Source organism: Panicum virgatum, chromosome 5N, assembly GCF_016808335.1.
Source record: "Panicum virgatum strain AP13 chromosome 5N, P.virgatum_v5, whole genome shotgun sequence".
Taxonomy (NCBI): domain Eukaryota; kingdom Viridiplantae; phylum Streptophyta; class Magnoliopsida; order Poales; family Poaceae; genus Panicum; species Panicum virgatum.
Window position 1 is genome coordinate 41921505 of NC_053149.1, and position 15475 is coordinate 41936979.

The following is a 15475-nucleotide window of genomic DNA, read 5'->3' on the forward strand; positions in this document are numbered from 1 at the left end:
AAGTAATTCTATAAAAATGCTTTATCTACAAATCCAGCTTTCCTAAGTTTATTTCGATGCCCACTGTGTGCTCAATTTAATTCAGGATTTATGCTTGTTGTATAAAATTTTTATTGATACTTCTCTTTTCGAAAAGTTCAGAAACATGTATCAGTATCAATTTGGTTACAGAAAAACAAATAAGGGTAAAATGATCTTTTAACACCGTGAACACTCAAAAATGACGGAAGGGCCAAATAAGCGAAGAAACAAAGTTTTTATTTTTTTAGTAAGACACAAAAAATGTGTCTCATATCTAATTCATAACAAGGAAACCTCTTCTTTCGATCTGTTATGCGATAAGATCGGGTTTTTCAACCCTCTATTTTAGTGGTGAAGGATTGCAAGTCTATGTTGCTTGAGGTGTTCCCCCACCCGATGTTCTTTTAGCGGTTGCTAAATCTCATTGTAAACAGTGAATAGTTTTTGCGGTCTTCAAAGCCTTATGTGGCAATGGTGTTTACATGTGTCCATTTCCCTTGCTGCCTTTCCAGTGTATTTTTCAAGTTCCGGTGGACGACGAACAATCTATTGAAAAGACGACCAGAGATTTTTTTGGTGTAATTTTATTTTCTTTATGTCGTTTGCATCAAGTTGTCCTCCTTCTGTACTACCAATTACTTTCCTTAATACGAATCAGATATGAGACAATGTCTTTCTTAAAAAAAAAGTTAACCCTCCTTTTCTTATTCAGAAAGCTCAATGATCCTTTTGGCCTAGTATTTTTATGGACTAATGTAGTTGACTGATGCTGTGAGCCATGATATTATGTCTAAGCAAAGTATTCGTCCTGTATGATATAAGGACAATATCAAAACTGTGAGAAAACAATGAGGGTCAGCTCGTTTTTGAGCATAGGCCTCTTTGAAGGTCTGGGTTACATGTGAGATACCATACATTTTTCTTTCAGAAATTCAATATAGATGAGTAATTTTATGGATCACCCACCCGTTCGCAAAAATACCCTTACATAACTTATTACACATTTACATGCATCACTGTTGAGCTTTTCAGATTCCTACGTAAGCAAGGTGGGCTGAGTACAAGAATTCCAAATGTGAGGCACAGAAGGCTGCTGCTTATTATGCTAGTACAACATCAGCATTATCTACACCTTGCAAGAGCTACGGTTGCTGCTGGTGCTGCCGCAATATCGCTTCAAAGTCCTCCAAGTATTCCCTACAGTTGATCTCTGTCAACCTGTGATCACACAAAAGGGTTGATGGCATCAGTTTAATCTAGCCTCAAAGGGTTCATTCTAAATCGGCGTGGCAGACAAGAATTCAAATAAAAAATCTACAGACAGCTGAAAACATATGTCTGAACTTATTTCACACTACCTGCTAATGGTACGATCCTTTGCAAATCCAAGCTCGTTATCCACACATAGGTCAGGGTCGTCGCTTTTCTGTGAGCGCAAAGATCTAGGTGAAATAATGTGTGCTTCAGCAAGTCACGATATTCTCAAACAGTTATATCGGTCCTGCCTCAGCTGTGCACAATAACCTTGCTTTGTTCTCATACATAACCTAAAAATTCATTAGTTATTTGGATATAAGAACACTTAGGCTAAGTTCAGCAGAGAATTTCAGAATCCAGAATAAGGGGAATGCATTTCTGTTATGGTAGATCTAGGGATAGCACGAAGAACCTGTTCGTCGCCCTCCCTTTGGAGGCTCTGACTACTTTTAGGGTTCTTCTTGCTTGTCTCTAACTGATACATGATAGTCTCTTTTATAGAGACGGGGCTGTTCGGCTGATTTAAAAGCCGGCTGATTTCGGCTGATTTAATAGTACCATGTGAGAAGAAATAAATCAAAACAAGCCGAAATAAGCCGGGAAAAGAGAAGCGAACAGGGCCGACAACTGACTTGATCCCTAAGCAGTATCCTAACCGAATCAATCTAACTTATCTGTTGCCTAACAAACCCAACTAATCCTTATTCCCGGCACTGTTCACGCGGTACAGTACCATGTGGGCCCTAGACCGGCTCCACTTGCCATAACACTACTCCACCCTTCCAAGACAGCTTGTCCTCGAGCTGTGGTGGGTGGTGGTAGCTGCAGCAGAGAAGCAGAGGGGATGTCACGGCGAAGATGATGTCGAGGTTGCTGTTCAGGCCACCTGTGGCCCATGTTCTCCTTCACCAGCATGTGCTCGAGCGCTTCATCGGCGTCAGACATCACCAAGGTGTCCAGGAAGCAGAGGACGCCTTCGCGAACGCTGATGGCAAAGTCGTCATCGGCCTTGCCGTAGATGCGGTAGGAGGTCGCCGTCGATGCCGAAGCCAGGCCCGAAGCGGAAGGAGCCGAGGGTGGCCCTGACGCCGGCGGGCGTGCTCTTGAACGTGAGCCAGACGCGAGGGAGTAGAAGGCCATGTACAGCAGTGTCCTGCCGTTGACGCTGTTGCGGCCAAGCCCGTTCAGACCTGGTGGAGACGGCGAAGCGTCTGTGGCCCAGGCGTGCTGAATGCCCGGGAAGGATGCCGACGCGGGCGACAAAGGGATCAAGTGAGGTGCCATAGCCAGCAGCGAGGAGGCGCGCCCGCGGAAGCTGAAGACAGGGCCGCGCTCGCCGCAGCGGGCACGGCCGCAGGCGCTAGCGCGGACTGGGTCGTCGGGGCCATGGCAGGCGATGGAAACGCCAAAACCAAGGCCGCTCGTGGCGCTGGAGAACCTCCGATGGGCGGCAGTAGGTGGATGGACGGCCGTGGACGCCCGAAGGAGCGCGCGAGCGCGTGGGCGGCCGCGTTTGGGCGAAGGCACACGCGGACAGCGTCCAGGTCGCCAATGACGGAGGAGCGCGGACGGCGCGCAGGCGGGCGGACAGGGCGGGCAGCCGCGGATGAGGGGCGGCGGGCGGAGATGGATCCACCGCGATGGAGGACGGAAGCCGCGACAGACGGCCCGAGGAGGAGCGCGGACGACACCGCGACGGACGGGGCAACCGGATCCATAACGGCCGGAGATGCCGCCGGCAAAGATCCGTGCCGACGAGGGCGGCCTCGATAGGCGGTGACGGGCCGTCGGCGACGGATCCTTGACTGGCAGGGGCTGCTGCTCCCCGAGCGGATCGACGACGCCGGCCGGCGCAGCCGGTGTCACTGGTGGCTGCGGCGTCGGAGACGTCGGCGGAGCTCCTGGCACCACCGGTGGAGCAGCGGGGGACGGCGGTAACAGCGTCCGTGGTGCAGGGGTCGACGAAGACGAAACCGTGCGTGGCGCGGCGTAACCCGGAAGTGAGGCCGCGCGTGGCGCAGATGTGGGTGCCGTGACCCCGCGGGGCACGGCGTGCGGCGTGGATGGCGGAGGCACCACCGAAGGGGACAAAGATGACGGCGGAGGGGAAGGCGCCGGCGGAGTCGCTGGCGTCGCCTGCGGCGGTGGAGTAGATGACACCAGCAGGTCAACAGGCGGTACTGGTGTGGGAGGCGTCGGTGTCGGGGGTGATGCAGCGGCAGCCACCCCTGTCGTAGTGGCCGCGGTGGGTGCCGGTGAGGATGCGCCAATGGAGTCGAGCTTGGCGAAGATCTCGGCGATGGTGGAAGATGCAGTCGCAGGCCGTTCTGATGTCATTGGTTCGGCGGCCGGCGCAAACTTGCGGTTGATGGCGGCAACAAATCCTGCCCACGAAGGAACACCAATGTTCCTCTCCACCCAGCAGTACCACTGATATGTGCTGCCCTTCAATTTGAAAGAAGCAATCCATACCTTCTCATCTTCTACTGTCTCCCATGCGACGAAGCACCTGTTGCATTGGTGCAGCCACTGCAATGGATCAGTACTGCCATCAAATGCTGGGATGCGGAACTTGTGAACTCCCGTGGTTGCTGCCATTGATGGTGGAAGTGTAGATGCAATCTAGGGTGGGATTTTTGCGGCGGCGGCGGAAGCAAAGTCGTAGGAACAAAGGCTCTGAATACCAAATGTTATGGTAGATCTAGGGATAGCACGAAGAACCTGTTCATCGCCCTCCCTTTGGAGGCTCTGACTACTTTTAGGGTTCTTCTTGCTTGGCTCTAACTGATACATGATTATAGAGACAACTGACTTGACCCCTAAGCAATATCCTAACCGAATCAATCTAACTTATCTCTTTCCTAACAAACCCAACTAATCCTTATTCCCGGCACTGTTCACCCGGTACTGTTCACCCGGTACAGTACCGCGTGGGCCCTGGACTGGCTCCACTTGCCATAACAATTTCAAGGTGTCTAAGTTCAAATAAGAACAACATTAAGGAGTCTAAGTTTGAGGCAACCATACTGAATGTTGAGTTGCATGGTGTCATAAGTTCAGATATTAGAAACACAAAAGGTTGTCTGCACATACTGAGACTGAGAAAAAGTTAAACATAATAAATTGGAAGGAAACAAGAATCATACATCAACCAGTGTGACAAACCGATAAGCTGCTGTTCTGTTACTAGATCCAAACTTTGGAACGCCATCAAGTGCCAGTGTGTGAAACTTTTCTGCAGAGTAAACAATTGGGTAGCAGTTAGGTTATGTCAAGAGTTTCGGAATCCAAACAGTAGAAATTACATTGCAGCAATGTATACTTACTAAAGAGTCCAAAGTAATCTGCTGCACCTAAAGGTCTATCACAAAGATCTTCAAATGGAAAATATGCACAACCATTTGCTCCAAGGGGAACCTGCAAAGTCATGGTTAAGTAACAGCAAAAAATGTGTTTTATGTGGAGTGCTTGGGAATACTACTAGCAGACCTGTAATTTCCTTCCCATAATTACTTCAACAGTTTGTGGTCTGGGTTCCTCATCTCCACTTAAAGATTGGAGTTTCTGTTTCAGAAGTGTACTGTAATGTTTCCCGACGAAATAGAAACCTTGCTCGGCCTGATCAGATATCAGATTGAAGATGTCAAAAAAGGGAAAGAGAAAGTAACCATATATGGCAACTTGTAAAAGTTGGTAACATACAGAACCCAATTGACGATAGTCTACTGCAGATCCAATGGGGTGCACAATGCACCTTTCCTGCAATGGTGCCCAAAAGTAAACACGACCATACTAGCATATTAAACTTCAATTAACAGCGCATAGAAATTAATAAATGTGAAACAACTCATATACTTTCAAGGTGTCAATGAAAGGCAAGAAAAGGTCCCGTTGTAAGCCACCTTCATAAAGCTTATCAGGAGTGCGATTAGAAGTCGAAACAAGAATCTGAGCACAAGACACGCAAATAAATCTGTATGAAACATTGATGCATTTTATAGATAACCTGAGTATTTAAGTCGCATAAGAAAGTGGAAGAAAATAGTAGCCACATACAATGCCTTTGATGAACAATTGTCTGAACAGCCGGTACAGAATCATAGCATCTGCAACATCAGTTACCTGCGCGGTACAGTTGGACATGTTACAAACATAAATATTAGCAAATTGCTGCAATATTTAACCCCAGTAGAAAATACCATAAACTCATCAAGACATAATATGATAGCCTCATCTGAAATCTCGGCTGCTACAATATCAAGGGGATCTGAAACACCTTTATGCATCTGCATATAGAAATGTGTCATGACAACATTTAGCATATTTTCCTGAAGCTTGGAGCTGGGAACTTAAGAAGACAATGATAAACAAATTACCTGAAGATGACTATGTACATTCAACATAAAATCATGGAAGTGAATACGTTTTTTTCTCCAATTAGATGGCCTGCCAAGGAGTAACATCAGTTATCTAAAGTGAAAAAACAGCATAAATAAAAATTATTTGTCTAAATATACTGCTAAGCCATGATATTTGGATGCAAAATTTATCTTTTCCAGACTATTAGGAATCAAATTATCTTACTGAATGAAAAAATGACACAGAACGCATGCCAGCATTTCATCCTTCCAACTAGTTTTTCCATCAAAAAGAAAATATGACAAGATTTCTGTTGGTAACAGGCAGTACAGGTTCCTATTAAAGATTATTTAACTGCTGAGGCAACAAGCACAAATTCTGCCTATTTGCTTATATTTTCATCCTTTTTTATGCTGAGAGTATAACTTGACATAACCCCCGCATCACATAAATTTTATTATATGTTCTACAAAAGGTGCTGGGATGTAATCAAAGGAAGGTTTATGAACTGTGTGATTGATTCCATAATCAGAAAGCCTCACAAATTTTTATTAAGGCTTCAGTTTACCTTCGTGACTAAGATGTATAATAAAACTGAATGATTTCATGCCAATTCTTAGCCTAATTTGCTCTTAGATTCTGAAAGAGCTTTTACCAACAGGCTGCAGAAGGTTATTCCTGGTTCAGTCCATGATAATCAGTCTAGCTTCACTAAAACAGAGCAAATTCATATTTCAAGAAATATAGGCAAGGGAATTTCTTAAGAGAAGTGTAGTGAATTCTTTAATGAGCAAGGATCAATGGTTTCCATCACTACAGCAGTTGCCTAAGAATGCAACTTACAGTGAGCAAGTATCAATGATTTCCATCACTACATCAACTTTATATTTCTTCTATATAGTTTGTGCTACCTATTTGCAATACTTTGGTGTGTCTATGGTAGGGATCTTCTTTTCCCTGCCCTTTGTACTTCTATTATTCTTCTTAATCAAAATGCTACATAGCTCTCCTGCGTGTTTGAGAAGGAAAAAAAATAACGCAATAGTTTATATGTGAATAAACATGTTTGATATACATCTGTATGAACAAATTTATTGGCTACTGAAAATAGTATAATATGTTTCTCCTTAGCAGATATACATCAACGATTAACATTGAGAATTCTCAAATATAAGGTAGTTGTTGTATCTATATGTACGTTGCATTCAGTGGCAAAGTATCCAGAAGGTGCTCTGAAACATTATGGTTTTGGTCTTTTGGAGGTTTTCCCTCTCACCTTCCACTAATAGGATCCAAGTATCCGGCCTGTTGATGTGCCACATATTCTGACTCAGATCAAAATGTACCAAGTTTCAGAAATGTCAACTATCCGTTTTAAGAAAATTTCAATGTTAGTGATATTACTAAAGCAACCAGTTGGAAAATTCATGAAAAGGGAAGCCATTTTTCTTCTGCTAGACTGCTACTTCCATCTTCCAGTTCACATGCCACTAGTCTTTGAACAATTTCACTACAATGTGGATTTATACTAATACTAGTGCATTTGCTGTTTCTACTGTGTGCTCTGTTAATTCGCAATTGCACAAGATCCAAAAAGAATGGTGAAGAAAAATACTGACCCTTGGGATCTGAATAAGTGAATAGTTGTCATAAGAGTTGTGATATGGAATCACTTAGATAGACTGATGTACCAGAAGAGCAATTAATATATTCACAAACTACTTCGATCTTTTGCAATTACAAATTAACAGATTGATGTACCAGAAGAGCATTAATATATTCACAAACTACTTAGTAGTGGACTGCTGAGGAAGTTTTAGTGCAATCTTAGCAGTATTTACACAATGATGATTCATAACATCATTATCATAATTCATGAAGTGGTGAGAAGGAAACCTTGCCCTGAACTGATATACTTACATTTGTTCATAGAACAGGTCCATAAGCATGGTCTTCCCTGTACCAACACCTCCATACAGGTACAGCCCCTTAACTGGAGCATAGTTAGAAGGCTGGGTAATGAGGCGGGACCATAGCCATCGACTCCTTCAATATGAAAGACAGATGTTAACATAATGCACTATATACAAAATGTCATCTCAGTGCCTTCAACCTGCTCTTAGTCTTACCGTCCTGATTTCTCAGATGACTTATATCTATCCAGCTGGCAGTCTTCTTCATTCTCAATCAACTCCTCATATAGCCTTTGTAATTGTTGAATTGTGTTAAGCTGTATGAACCAGTAAAAAGTGGGAAAACTTTTTACCACAGCATGGAAGGAAGCTATCCAAGAAATGAGGCTTTGGTCAAGGACCAGAGCAACACCTGAAAGCTATCGCCATCTACAAGCTCTCCTGATGCTATTCTCCTCTCGTATTCCACCATTGGACCACCTCTTCCAGTATCTGTCAGTGTAAGAAAGTAATTAAGTTGATTCAAATGGCCCCAAAAAGGCACCACACATAAAGAGAAATGAGAAGTGAACCTTTAACTGAATCAGCAGCTACAGTGGAGAACATGGACCTCATTAGCTCCACACCTGGACTTGCAAATCGGCTAATTTCACCAGTACGGTATAGTGTGCTCAGTGAACGGGATGTCGAACTGCACATGATCAAAGCATTCTGCTGCCTGATCAATCTGGTTGCTGATGAGTGCCTTTCTGCATGGTGCTGGGTGAAACGGCGGAGCTGCCGGAGGGACCGAACTGCTGATCTCATCTTCCCCTATGTATTCTATTTTTTCCACTTTCTAGGCAGGCACCACACTAAGTTCTGTGGCCTACAAAATGCAGCAGACCAAGAATCCATTAAAAAACATAAATGGTACATCTCCTAAGGCACCATGTGAAGGAACACATCAATCATGTGGAACAAACAGTGGCACTCGAAAGTAAGCAAAAAAAAGTTATAAATGGGGTGGGAGCATGTGAGACTGTGACATGGAATCTAAATTCCTAATAAAAGGTAAATAAGAAAATGACATGGAAAGTGTGCTCAGTAGTGAAAAGAAATGCAGCCACTACATATTTAGCTGCAATTAACAAGAAGTCTAAGAAATACCAAAAAAGGAGGCCGTAAAGTTTCCCGAGACGAACTAGGAATTCGTATCAAATTGACCAGAATACAGCTCCATCGATCGGCTACAAACTGCATGGCCAGATGAATATTATTTTAGTCCCCAAATCACCAGAGCAATTCTTTTCAAAAAAGAAAATCACCAGAGCAAAGGGCTGGAGATGAGTAAATTCTTGCACGACGGGCTACAAGTAGCAGCTCCAGGATTACCGGAGAGCACTGTTGCTTTGGTGTCTCAAAGATTAAAACTTGCTACAGATCAAGGAACACGGAACCGAGTGCGCGCCGGTTACCATCCAGTAACGAAAAAGGCACCAGAAAGGGAAGTTTCGAGGAAATTGGCGCTCCAAATCTTGCGGAGCTACAGAGCAAATCACTAACGATCCCTAATGAAATACCAATTCAATCTCCAAGGAACGATCCAGCTTTGAGATAAAGAACAGCCAGCCCCATCTCACCTGAGCGGCAACTCCGGCGCAAGAACGCCCACGCCCGTCTCCGTAAGACGCCGGCGACCGTGCTGGTGACGAGCAAGGCAGGAAACTCCACCCAAAAGCTGGGACCGGCTCACCGGCAGCACCTGGCACGCCACCGCCTGAGTGCCGAGGTTGGGAGGAGGCGAGGAAGGCAGATGCGTGACCTCGCAGGTACCGGCACCTCAGGATCGATCGACAACCAAGGCGGCGGAGGAGGATAAGGACGAGTCGCTGGCGGAGTAGTCGCCGGCGCAGCAGTCGGCGATGGCAGATGCGTGTGCTCTGTTTTTCTGCCGTTTTAGTTCTTTACGTAAATTTTGCGTTGGAATCGTACTAAATAAGTCTATTTACAAAACTTTTTTATAGATAAATTGTAAATCGCGAGACGAATCTAATGATGTTAATTAATCTATGATTAATCCATAATTAGCGGATGGTTACTGTAGCATCACTATTACAAATCATAGATTAAGTAGGCTCATTAGATTTGTCTCACGATTTACAGCTCATCCATATAAAAAATTTTATAAATAGACTTCATTTAATACTTCATATACGTGTCACAATATTTGATATGATTTTTTTTGTGTTTACGAGATTTACAGGTAAAAATCTAAGCATCGCCTCTAAGAGAAAATGCTCTGGTGGTGGACTGGTGGGCTTTGATGGGCTGGACTAACGCATAGCCTGCTATTTACTCCTGTTTAAATGGCTTCAAAATTCCAAAACTTTAGAGAAGGATAAATGGGTGCGCCAGCTAGTGGATTGGTGGGTTTTGATAGGCTGGACTAGACGCATAGCCTGCTATTTACTCCTGTTTAAATGGCTTCAAAATTCCAAAACTTTAGAGAAGGATAAATGGGTGCGCCAGCTAGCGGCCCACTCATGCTCCCCCTCAGCATACAAGCATTTAATGTCCTGCACTCAAGTTGCAAGTGGGGCGGGTGCGGGCTGCCCGCCCCGCGTCCGCAAGAGCCGTGACAGAGGTCGCGGGCGCATGCAGCTGCAGCAGCCCACATGACACCGCTTGTTTTTGCGGGCTTCTGCGGCAGCCCGCATGTGCCCACATCAAGTTACCACGGCAAACTGCATGCATCTTTCTCCTACCTCCAGCTCTCTCCCTCCACGCCGTGACTTCTCAGCTTCTCCCATCTCTATTCCAATAAAAACAATGACACCGCCGCCAGTGTGGCCGTCCTTAGACGAGCTCACGAAGTCCAGCCGTCCAGCATCGCCCCCGAGGCCTCCTCCATGGCCGTCTTGCGCAAGTCCACAAGCCTCCGCCTTCCTCTGCACACTAAGCCTCCGCCTTCCTCTGCACACTCATCGTCACGGTCGGCGGTTTCTACTTGCCCACCCAGGAGGCCAGGACGCCATGGTTCAGGACCTCAAACTCTCCATCTCAAAGGTGAGTCCCAGCTGAATTGACTTGAAGACCGTGCTTGCTTCCTCCTACGTTCTGCTCCTATGTCAAGGCGTTGCAGAGGCCATGCGGCTTGGCGTCGAAGGCAGTGATGCTCCACATCTCGGCAAGTAGCACATCAAGAGCAGGACCCGGTCCTGCAGGCCAGCGTAGAAGTCATCGTACAGGAACAGCTGCTCGACGCCGCCGTCGACGACGAGATCGGGCAAGAACACGTCGTCGTCTACCACCGCCTCGACGCCACTCGCTGCCGCGAACGACGCCCAGACGACGCTGGCCAGCTGCGCGCGACAGGCGGTACGGGCGCGAGCTCGCTACTTCGTGGCAAGGTTCACAATTTCGGCGAAATTCCGGTAAAAATTCCGTTTCCGCTAGTTACCGGGAAGAGAAATTTCGCTACTTTTCGGTAAATTTCGTTTCGAAATTCAAAAATTCAAAAAAAATTGTAAAAAAAATATGAAAAAAATATGATAAAAAACTAGGTGCTTTTTTGAGCGAGTAGCACTTGAAATCGTTCAAATATAAGTTGATTTGGTTGGTTAAAATCACTAAATGAGTTCGGACCCGTTAACGATGAGTGGACCCGTTAACCCGTTAACACGGTAAACCTTATCTGCTCGTCAGCGTCACCCCTCACGGTCGCCCGAGCCTCTTTTTTCCCCTCCACGGTCTCCTCTCTGGTCCCCTCCGCCGCCGGCGGCGATTTTCGCCTCCCCGCACCGAAAATTCGGCGGAAAGGCGGCGAAATCCGGGCGGGGTGTAGCGGATTCCGTTCCCTGGATGCGCTGTCGTAAGGGATCCGTAATCCGGGCGGATTTCGGTGCGGTTTCGGCGGAAAACCGGTGAAACCGACCGGATTTCGCCTCGGCTCCGGGAACTAAGGTATGAGAAGGTTTTTTTATGTTGATGCTTGTTGATGTCGATCTAAGTTAGTTGATTTGAGATTCTAGAGACCATGTGACATAGAAAGCATAGAAAAAATCAGTTAGTTGATATGTATGAATTTTTTCATGTTAGTCTCAATGTATGAATTGGTAGTTTTAATGAATTGTTAGTTTATGTGATATTCATGGGTTGTTAGTAGGTATTCATCAAAAAAAAACATGAGTTGCTACTTCATGTGTTATTCATGAACTTACACCTTACTATTTTTCTGTAATTGTAGGACAATGCCAGACCTAGTGTGGGAGCATGGCCAAAAAATCAGGGGTGGTTTCAAATGCAAGTATTGCAGGGAGGAGAAGAGTGGAGGAGGAGCAACAAGGTTCAAAGAGCATTTGGCACATAGGGGGAAAGATGTGAAGGACTGCCCTTCGATTCCAGCCGAAGTTAAGGCCTTCTTTAGTGAGCAGTTGGACAGGAACAAGGCTAGAGCTAAAGCAAGGGCCCGAGAAAAGCTGCTGAGGGACCAATCTGCAAGGGGGCCGCACATTGATCTAGAGAAAGAGGAAGGCCAGAGGCTCGACGAGGATGCAGAACTACAAGCGGCCTTACACCAGTCCCGCCAAGAGTATGAATTTATGCAGCAAGCTGGGCCACGATATGATAGGGGTGGCGGATCGGGATGTAGTAGTCGTCCTGATCGAGGGAGTGGTGGTGTAGGAGCAGGTGGTGGTGTTGGAGGCAGTGGTGGACCGCTGCCTTCGATGTTCAGAAGGAGCCAGTCACAAGTCCCCGAGAGGGTTAGGGACTACCATCTAGGGTTGAGCAGTGGTCCACGGTAGCAAAGGATTGATACCGGCCCATGGACTGTCAAGGGGAGGACATCAAGAGAGCTTCTAGGGAAGGCATGGGCGAAGGCGTGCCATGCTGTCGGTATTCCCGGCCGGAAAGTCGATGACCCATACTTTAAAGCTGCGATCGTGGAGACCCAGAAACAAGGTAACAATGTATATTTTGAGCTACATTACATATCCTTCATTGTGATCTTAATGCTTTCTCTTCTATGACCGCAGGTGTTGGAATCAAAATACCATCAGGGAGGGAGATAGATGGAAAATATTTGGATGAGAATGTGAAGGAGATAGAGAAAGAGATAGAGAAGTGGAAGAACGAGTGGGATGAATGTGGAGTCACGATCATGTGTGATTCGTGGACGGGGCCTATGCGTAACTCGGTCATTAATTTCTTGGTGTATAGCGGTGGCACCATGTATTTCTTGAAGTCCATCAATGCGTCCGACAAAATACAGGACCATCAATACTTGTTGAAGGTAAGTCCATGTATCGAAGCATTGTTCTCACCTTGGCATAAAATATAGGACCATACGCATATCACATTGGCAATGTTGTGCAGGAGATACGAGCAGTGGTCATGAAAGTGGAGCCTCACAATGTGATTCAGCTTGTCACGGATAATGGTTCGAACTACAAAAAAGCCTGCAAAATTATCTGTCATGAGTTCCCTACCATTGCATGGCAGCCTTGCCTTGCCCATACCATCAACCTTATGCTGAAGGACATAGGGAAGTGGCCGGAGCATGATGCTTGTATTCGAAGCGCGCAACGAATTTGCAGCTGGCTCTACAACTCCAACAGTTTACACAGCATGATGAGGGAAGCCATCGGTGGAGAGTTGGTCAAGTGGAATGTAACAAGATTTGGGACCAACTACATGTTCCTTGAAAGCATGTATAGGAAGAAGGACCAGTTCATGACATGGTTAGTGTCACCTGAGTTCCGACAGTCCCGCCACTTCAAAAGTGAAACTGGAAGGTACATTTACGAATGCATCACAAGTCTTCAATGGTGGGCGAATATGGAGTATGTGATCAATGATGTTGAGCCTTTGTACATGTTTTTGAGATTTGCTGACACAGACAAGACACCTAATTTGAGTGAGGTGACAATGGAGTATCAAAACATGAGGCAAACATATGCCAGCAAGTTCAGCTGTGACTACCCCCGGTTTGAAAAGATCATGGCTGTGATAGATGCAAGGATGAACACAGTGATGTCAGGCACATATATGGCCACTGCTTGTGCTCTTAACCCTTACGTGCAGTACAGTTTGGGCACATCACAGACAGTCATGGCAGTAATGCGCAACGGTCTGGAGAAAATGTTGAATACTAATTCAGCAGCAATTGCATTGCAGGAATTTGAAATATTCAGGACGAAGCAAGGTGAGTTCTCTAGTGACATTGCTAGGCGAATGGCCATTAACCGGAAAACTTCACCAGCTGCTTGGTGGGCTACATTTGGGGGAGATACACCAGTGTTGCAAAGGGTCGATCGACGCTTGTTGTCGCAGTGTGCAGCCTCTAGTGGATGTGAAAGGAACATGAGCACCTTTGCTTACATCCACACCAAACTGCGCAATAGGTTGAGCCACCAGAAATTGGACAAATTGGTCTTTGTGAACTACAACCTCCGCTTGCGTCTGCAACGTGCTACTAGAGGGGCCGATCCATATGACTATGATTCAGTTAGCAGTTTCATGGATCTTTCTTTGTACCGGCAGTCATCAGCAATTCAAAATTAGATGAAGCTTTCAAGGTCCAATGGAGACCCAGCATTTGATGAAGACTCAGACTTCACTGACACTCCATTGCCGAGCCATATGTTCACTGACATAGGCTCTTCTCATGGTCACGATGAAGATGTTGAGACATGGGCCGAAGAAACAATTGGGGACACACATCTGGGAAAAAGGAAGACTAAGATTGGTCCCGAAATGAGAAAAGGGAAGAAACCACGCATTGAGGAGGAGTTAGGTAGTGACGATACCACACCTGAGCCTAGTGGTGGTGAGGACATTGGTGATGATGATGATGATGATGATGATGATGATGATGATGATGATGATTATGGTGATGGTGATGGTGATGGTGATGATGATGATGATGATGATGGTGATGGCAATGATGGCAACGAAAGTGGTGGTTATCGTATATCTCCTACTATAAGGTTCACTGGGGAGGAGGACTTCACCCATGCAACACAAGATACAGATCATGGAGCACCTACTTCACAACGACAAACAACATCGACAAATCGACATGGTCGACAGGCCCCACTTGCATATGATGAAGATAGCTCCAACTCTGCCTCCAGTGGTCAGTACTACAACCCTTACAGTACTTCTCCCCCTGCAGGGGGCTTTCTGTGGCCACCACCAGGGGTGGTGAACCCGCCACTTCCGCAGGCAGTTGCAGCATTGCCTTATTTGGATTATCACGGCTACCTACCATATGGAGCTCCACAGTTGCAACATCACCCACCTACGTACGTGTATTTGCCACCAACAGACGAGCCGTATGAGGGACCACCGGGAGAGAGATTTGAGGACTGAAGAATGCAGGTACTTATCCTATCAACAGAAATTATCTATACGTTTTGCTTCCTCTACTTATTTAATTTATTTCACATAAATATTTAAATGCAGAGAATATGCTACATGGATTATTCTGGACTATGCCTTTGCCTCTGTTGTATCTTTGGATTGTAATAATTCTAATGGACTTTGGATGTATTGCGTTCTATGTGTGGACTTTGGACATGAGTTATGTGTAATAATTCTAATGGACTTTGGATGTATTACGTTGTATGTGTGGACTTTGGACATGAGTTATGTGTTAAATGGTGTATTTGTCATTGTTTTGTGGAGTTATATATATGTTATGCATTATAAACTGTCAATATACACATAATCAGGGGAAATTTTGCCAAAATTTTCAATTTTTCCATATGTACACATCATTTTCTGTTAATTTGCATCATTTTACGGTGACAAAACCGAAATTTCGGTCAAAATTACCGAAATTCCGGTCGGAAAAACCGAAATTTCGGTCGGAATGCAACGAAATTTCGTTTTTCGAATTCAAAAACACTTTTCGGTCGGAATTACCGAAATTTAGCGAA

At 45.5% G+C, this 15475-nt stretch overlaps 3 protein-coding genes across 12 annotated transcripts; 1 reads left to right on the top strand and 2 right to left on the bottom strand.

Moving 5' to 3' along the window:
* Positions 1–870: 870 nt before the first annotated feature.
* Positions 871–9487, bottom strand: LOC120674701 (AFG1-like ATPase). Of its 9 annotated transcripts, none has more exons than XM_039955845.1 (16): positions 9173–9487; positions 8700–8786; positions 8123–8418; positions 7963–8042; positions 7767–7841; positions 7558–7683; positions 5655–5724; positions 5478–5564; positions 5335–5400; positions 5134–5226; positions 4981–5037; positions 4768–4896; positions 4605–4695; positions 4425–4513; positions 1380–1447; positions 871–1239 (listed from the first exon to the last, which is right to left on the bottom strand). In XM_039955845.1, the coding sequence occupies exons 4-16, from the start codon at positions 7977–7979 to the stop codon at positions 1164–1166; spliced, it is 1044 nt and encodes a 347-aa protein (XP_039811779.1). In that variant the 5' UTR covers positions 7980–8042; positions 8123–8418; positions 8700–8786; positions 9173–9487; the 3' UTR covers positions 871–1163. The 9 variants fall into 9 exon arrangements, 6 of the variants coding, with proteins under 6 accessions (XP_039811779.1, XP_039811780.1, XP_039811775.1 ...); XR_005675161.1 differs by having other exon boundaries at positions 885–1239; positions 1380–1463; positions 7767–7867; positions 9173–9483; XR_005675160.1 differs by having other exon boundaries at positions 885–1239; positions 1380–1568; positions 7767–7867; positions 9173–9483.
* Positions 1631–4418, bottom strand: LOC120674699 (proline-rich protein 36-like). Its single transcript, XM_039955838.1, has 2 exons — positions 1904–4418; positions 1631–1783 (listed from the first exon to the last, which is right to left on the bottom strand). The coding sequence occupies exon 1, from the start codon at positions 3874–3876 to the stop codon at positions 1996–1998; it is 1881 nt and encodes a 626-aa protein (XP_039811772.1). The 5' UTR covers positions 3877–4418; the 3' UTR covers positions 1631–1783; positions 1904–1995.
* Positions 9488–11051: 1564 nt separating the features above from the next.
* Positions 11052–15178, top strand: LOC120674700. Of its 2 annotated transcripts, XM_039955840.1 has the most exons (5): positions 11052–11495; positions 11779–12494; positions 12569–12825; positions 12909–14915; positions 15000–15178. In XM_039955840.1, exons 3-4 carry the CDS (start codon positions 12694–12696, stop codon positions 14094–14096), a joined length of 1320 nt encoding a protein of 439 aa, XP_039811774.1. In that variant the 5' UTR covers positions 11052–11495; positions 11779–12494; positions 12569–12693; the 3' UTR covers positions 14097–14915; positions 15000–15178. The 2 variants fall into 2 exon arrangements, with proteins under 2 accessions (XP_039811774.1, XP_039811773.1); XM_039955839.1 differs by lacking the exons at positions 11052–11495; positions 11779–12494 and having other exon boundaries at positions 12501–12825.
* The last annotated feature ends 297 nt before the right edge of the window (positions 15179–15475 follow it).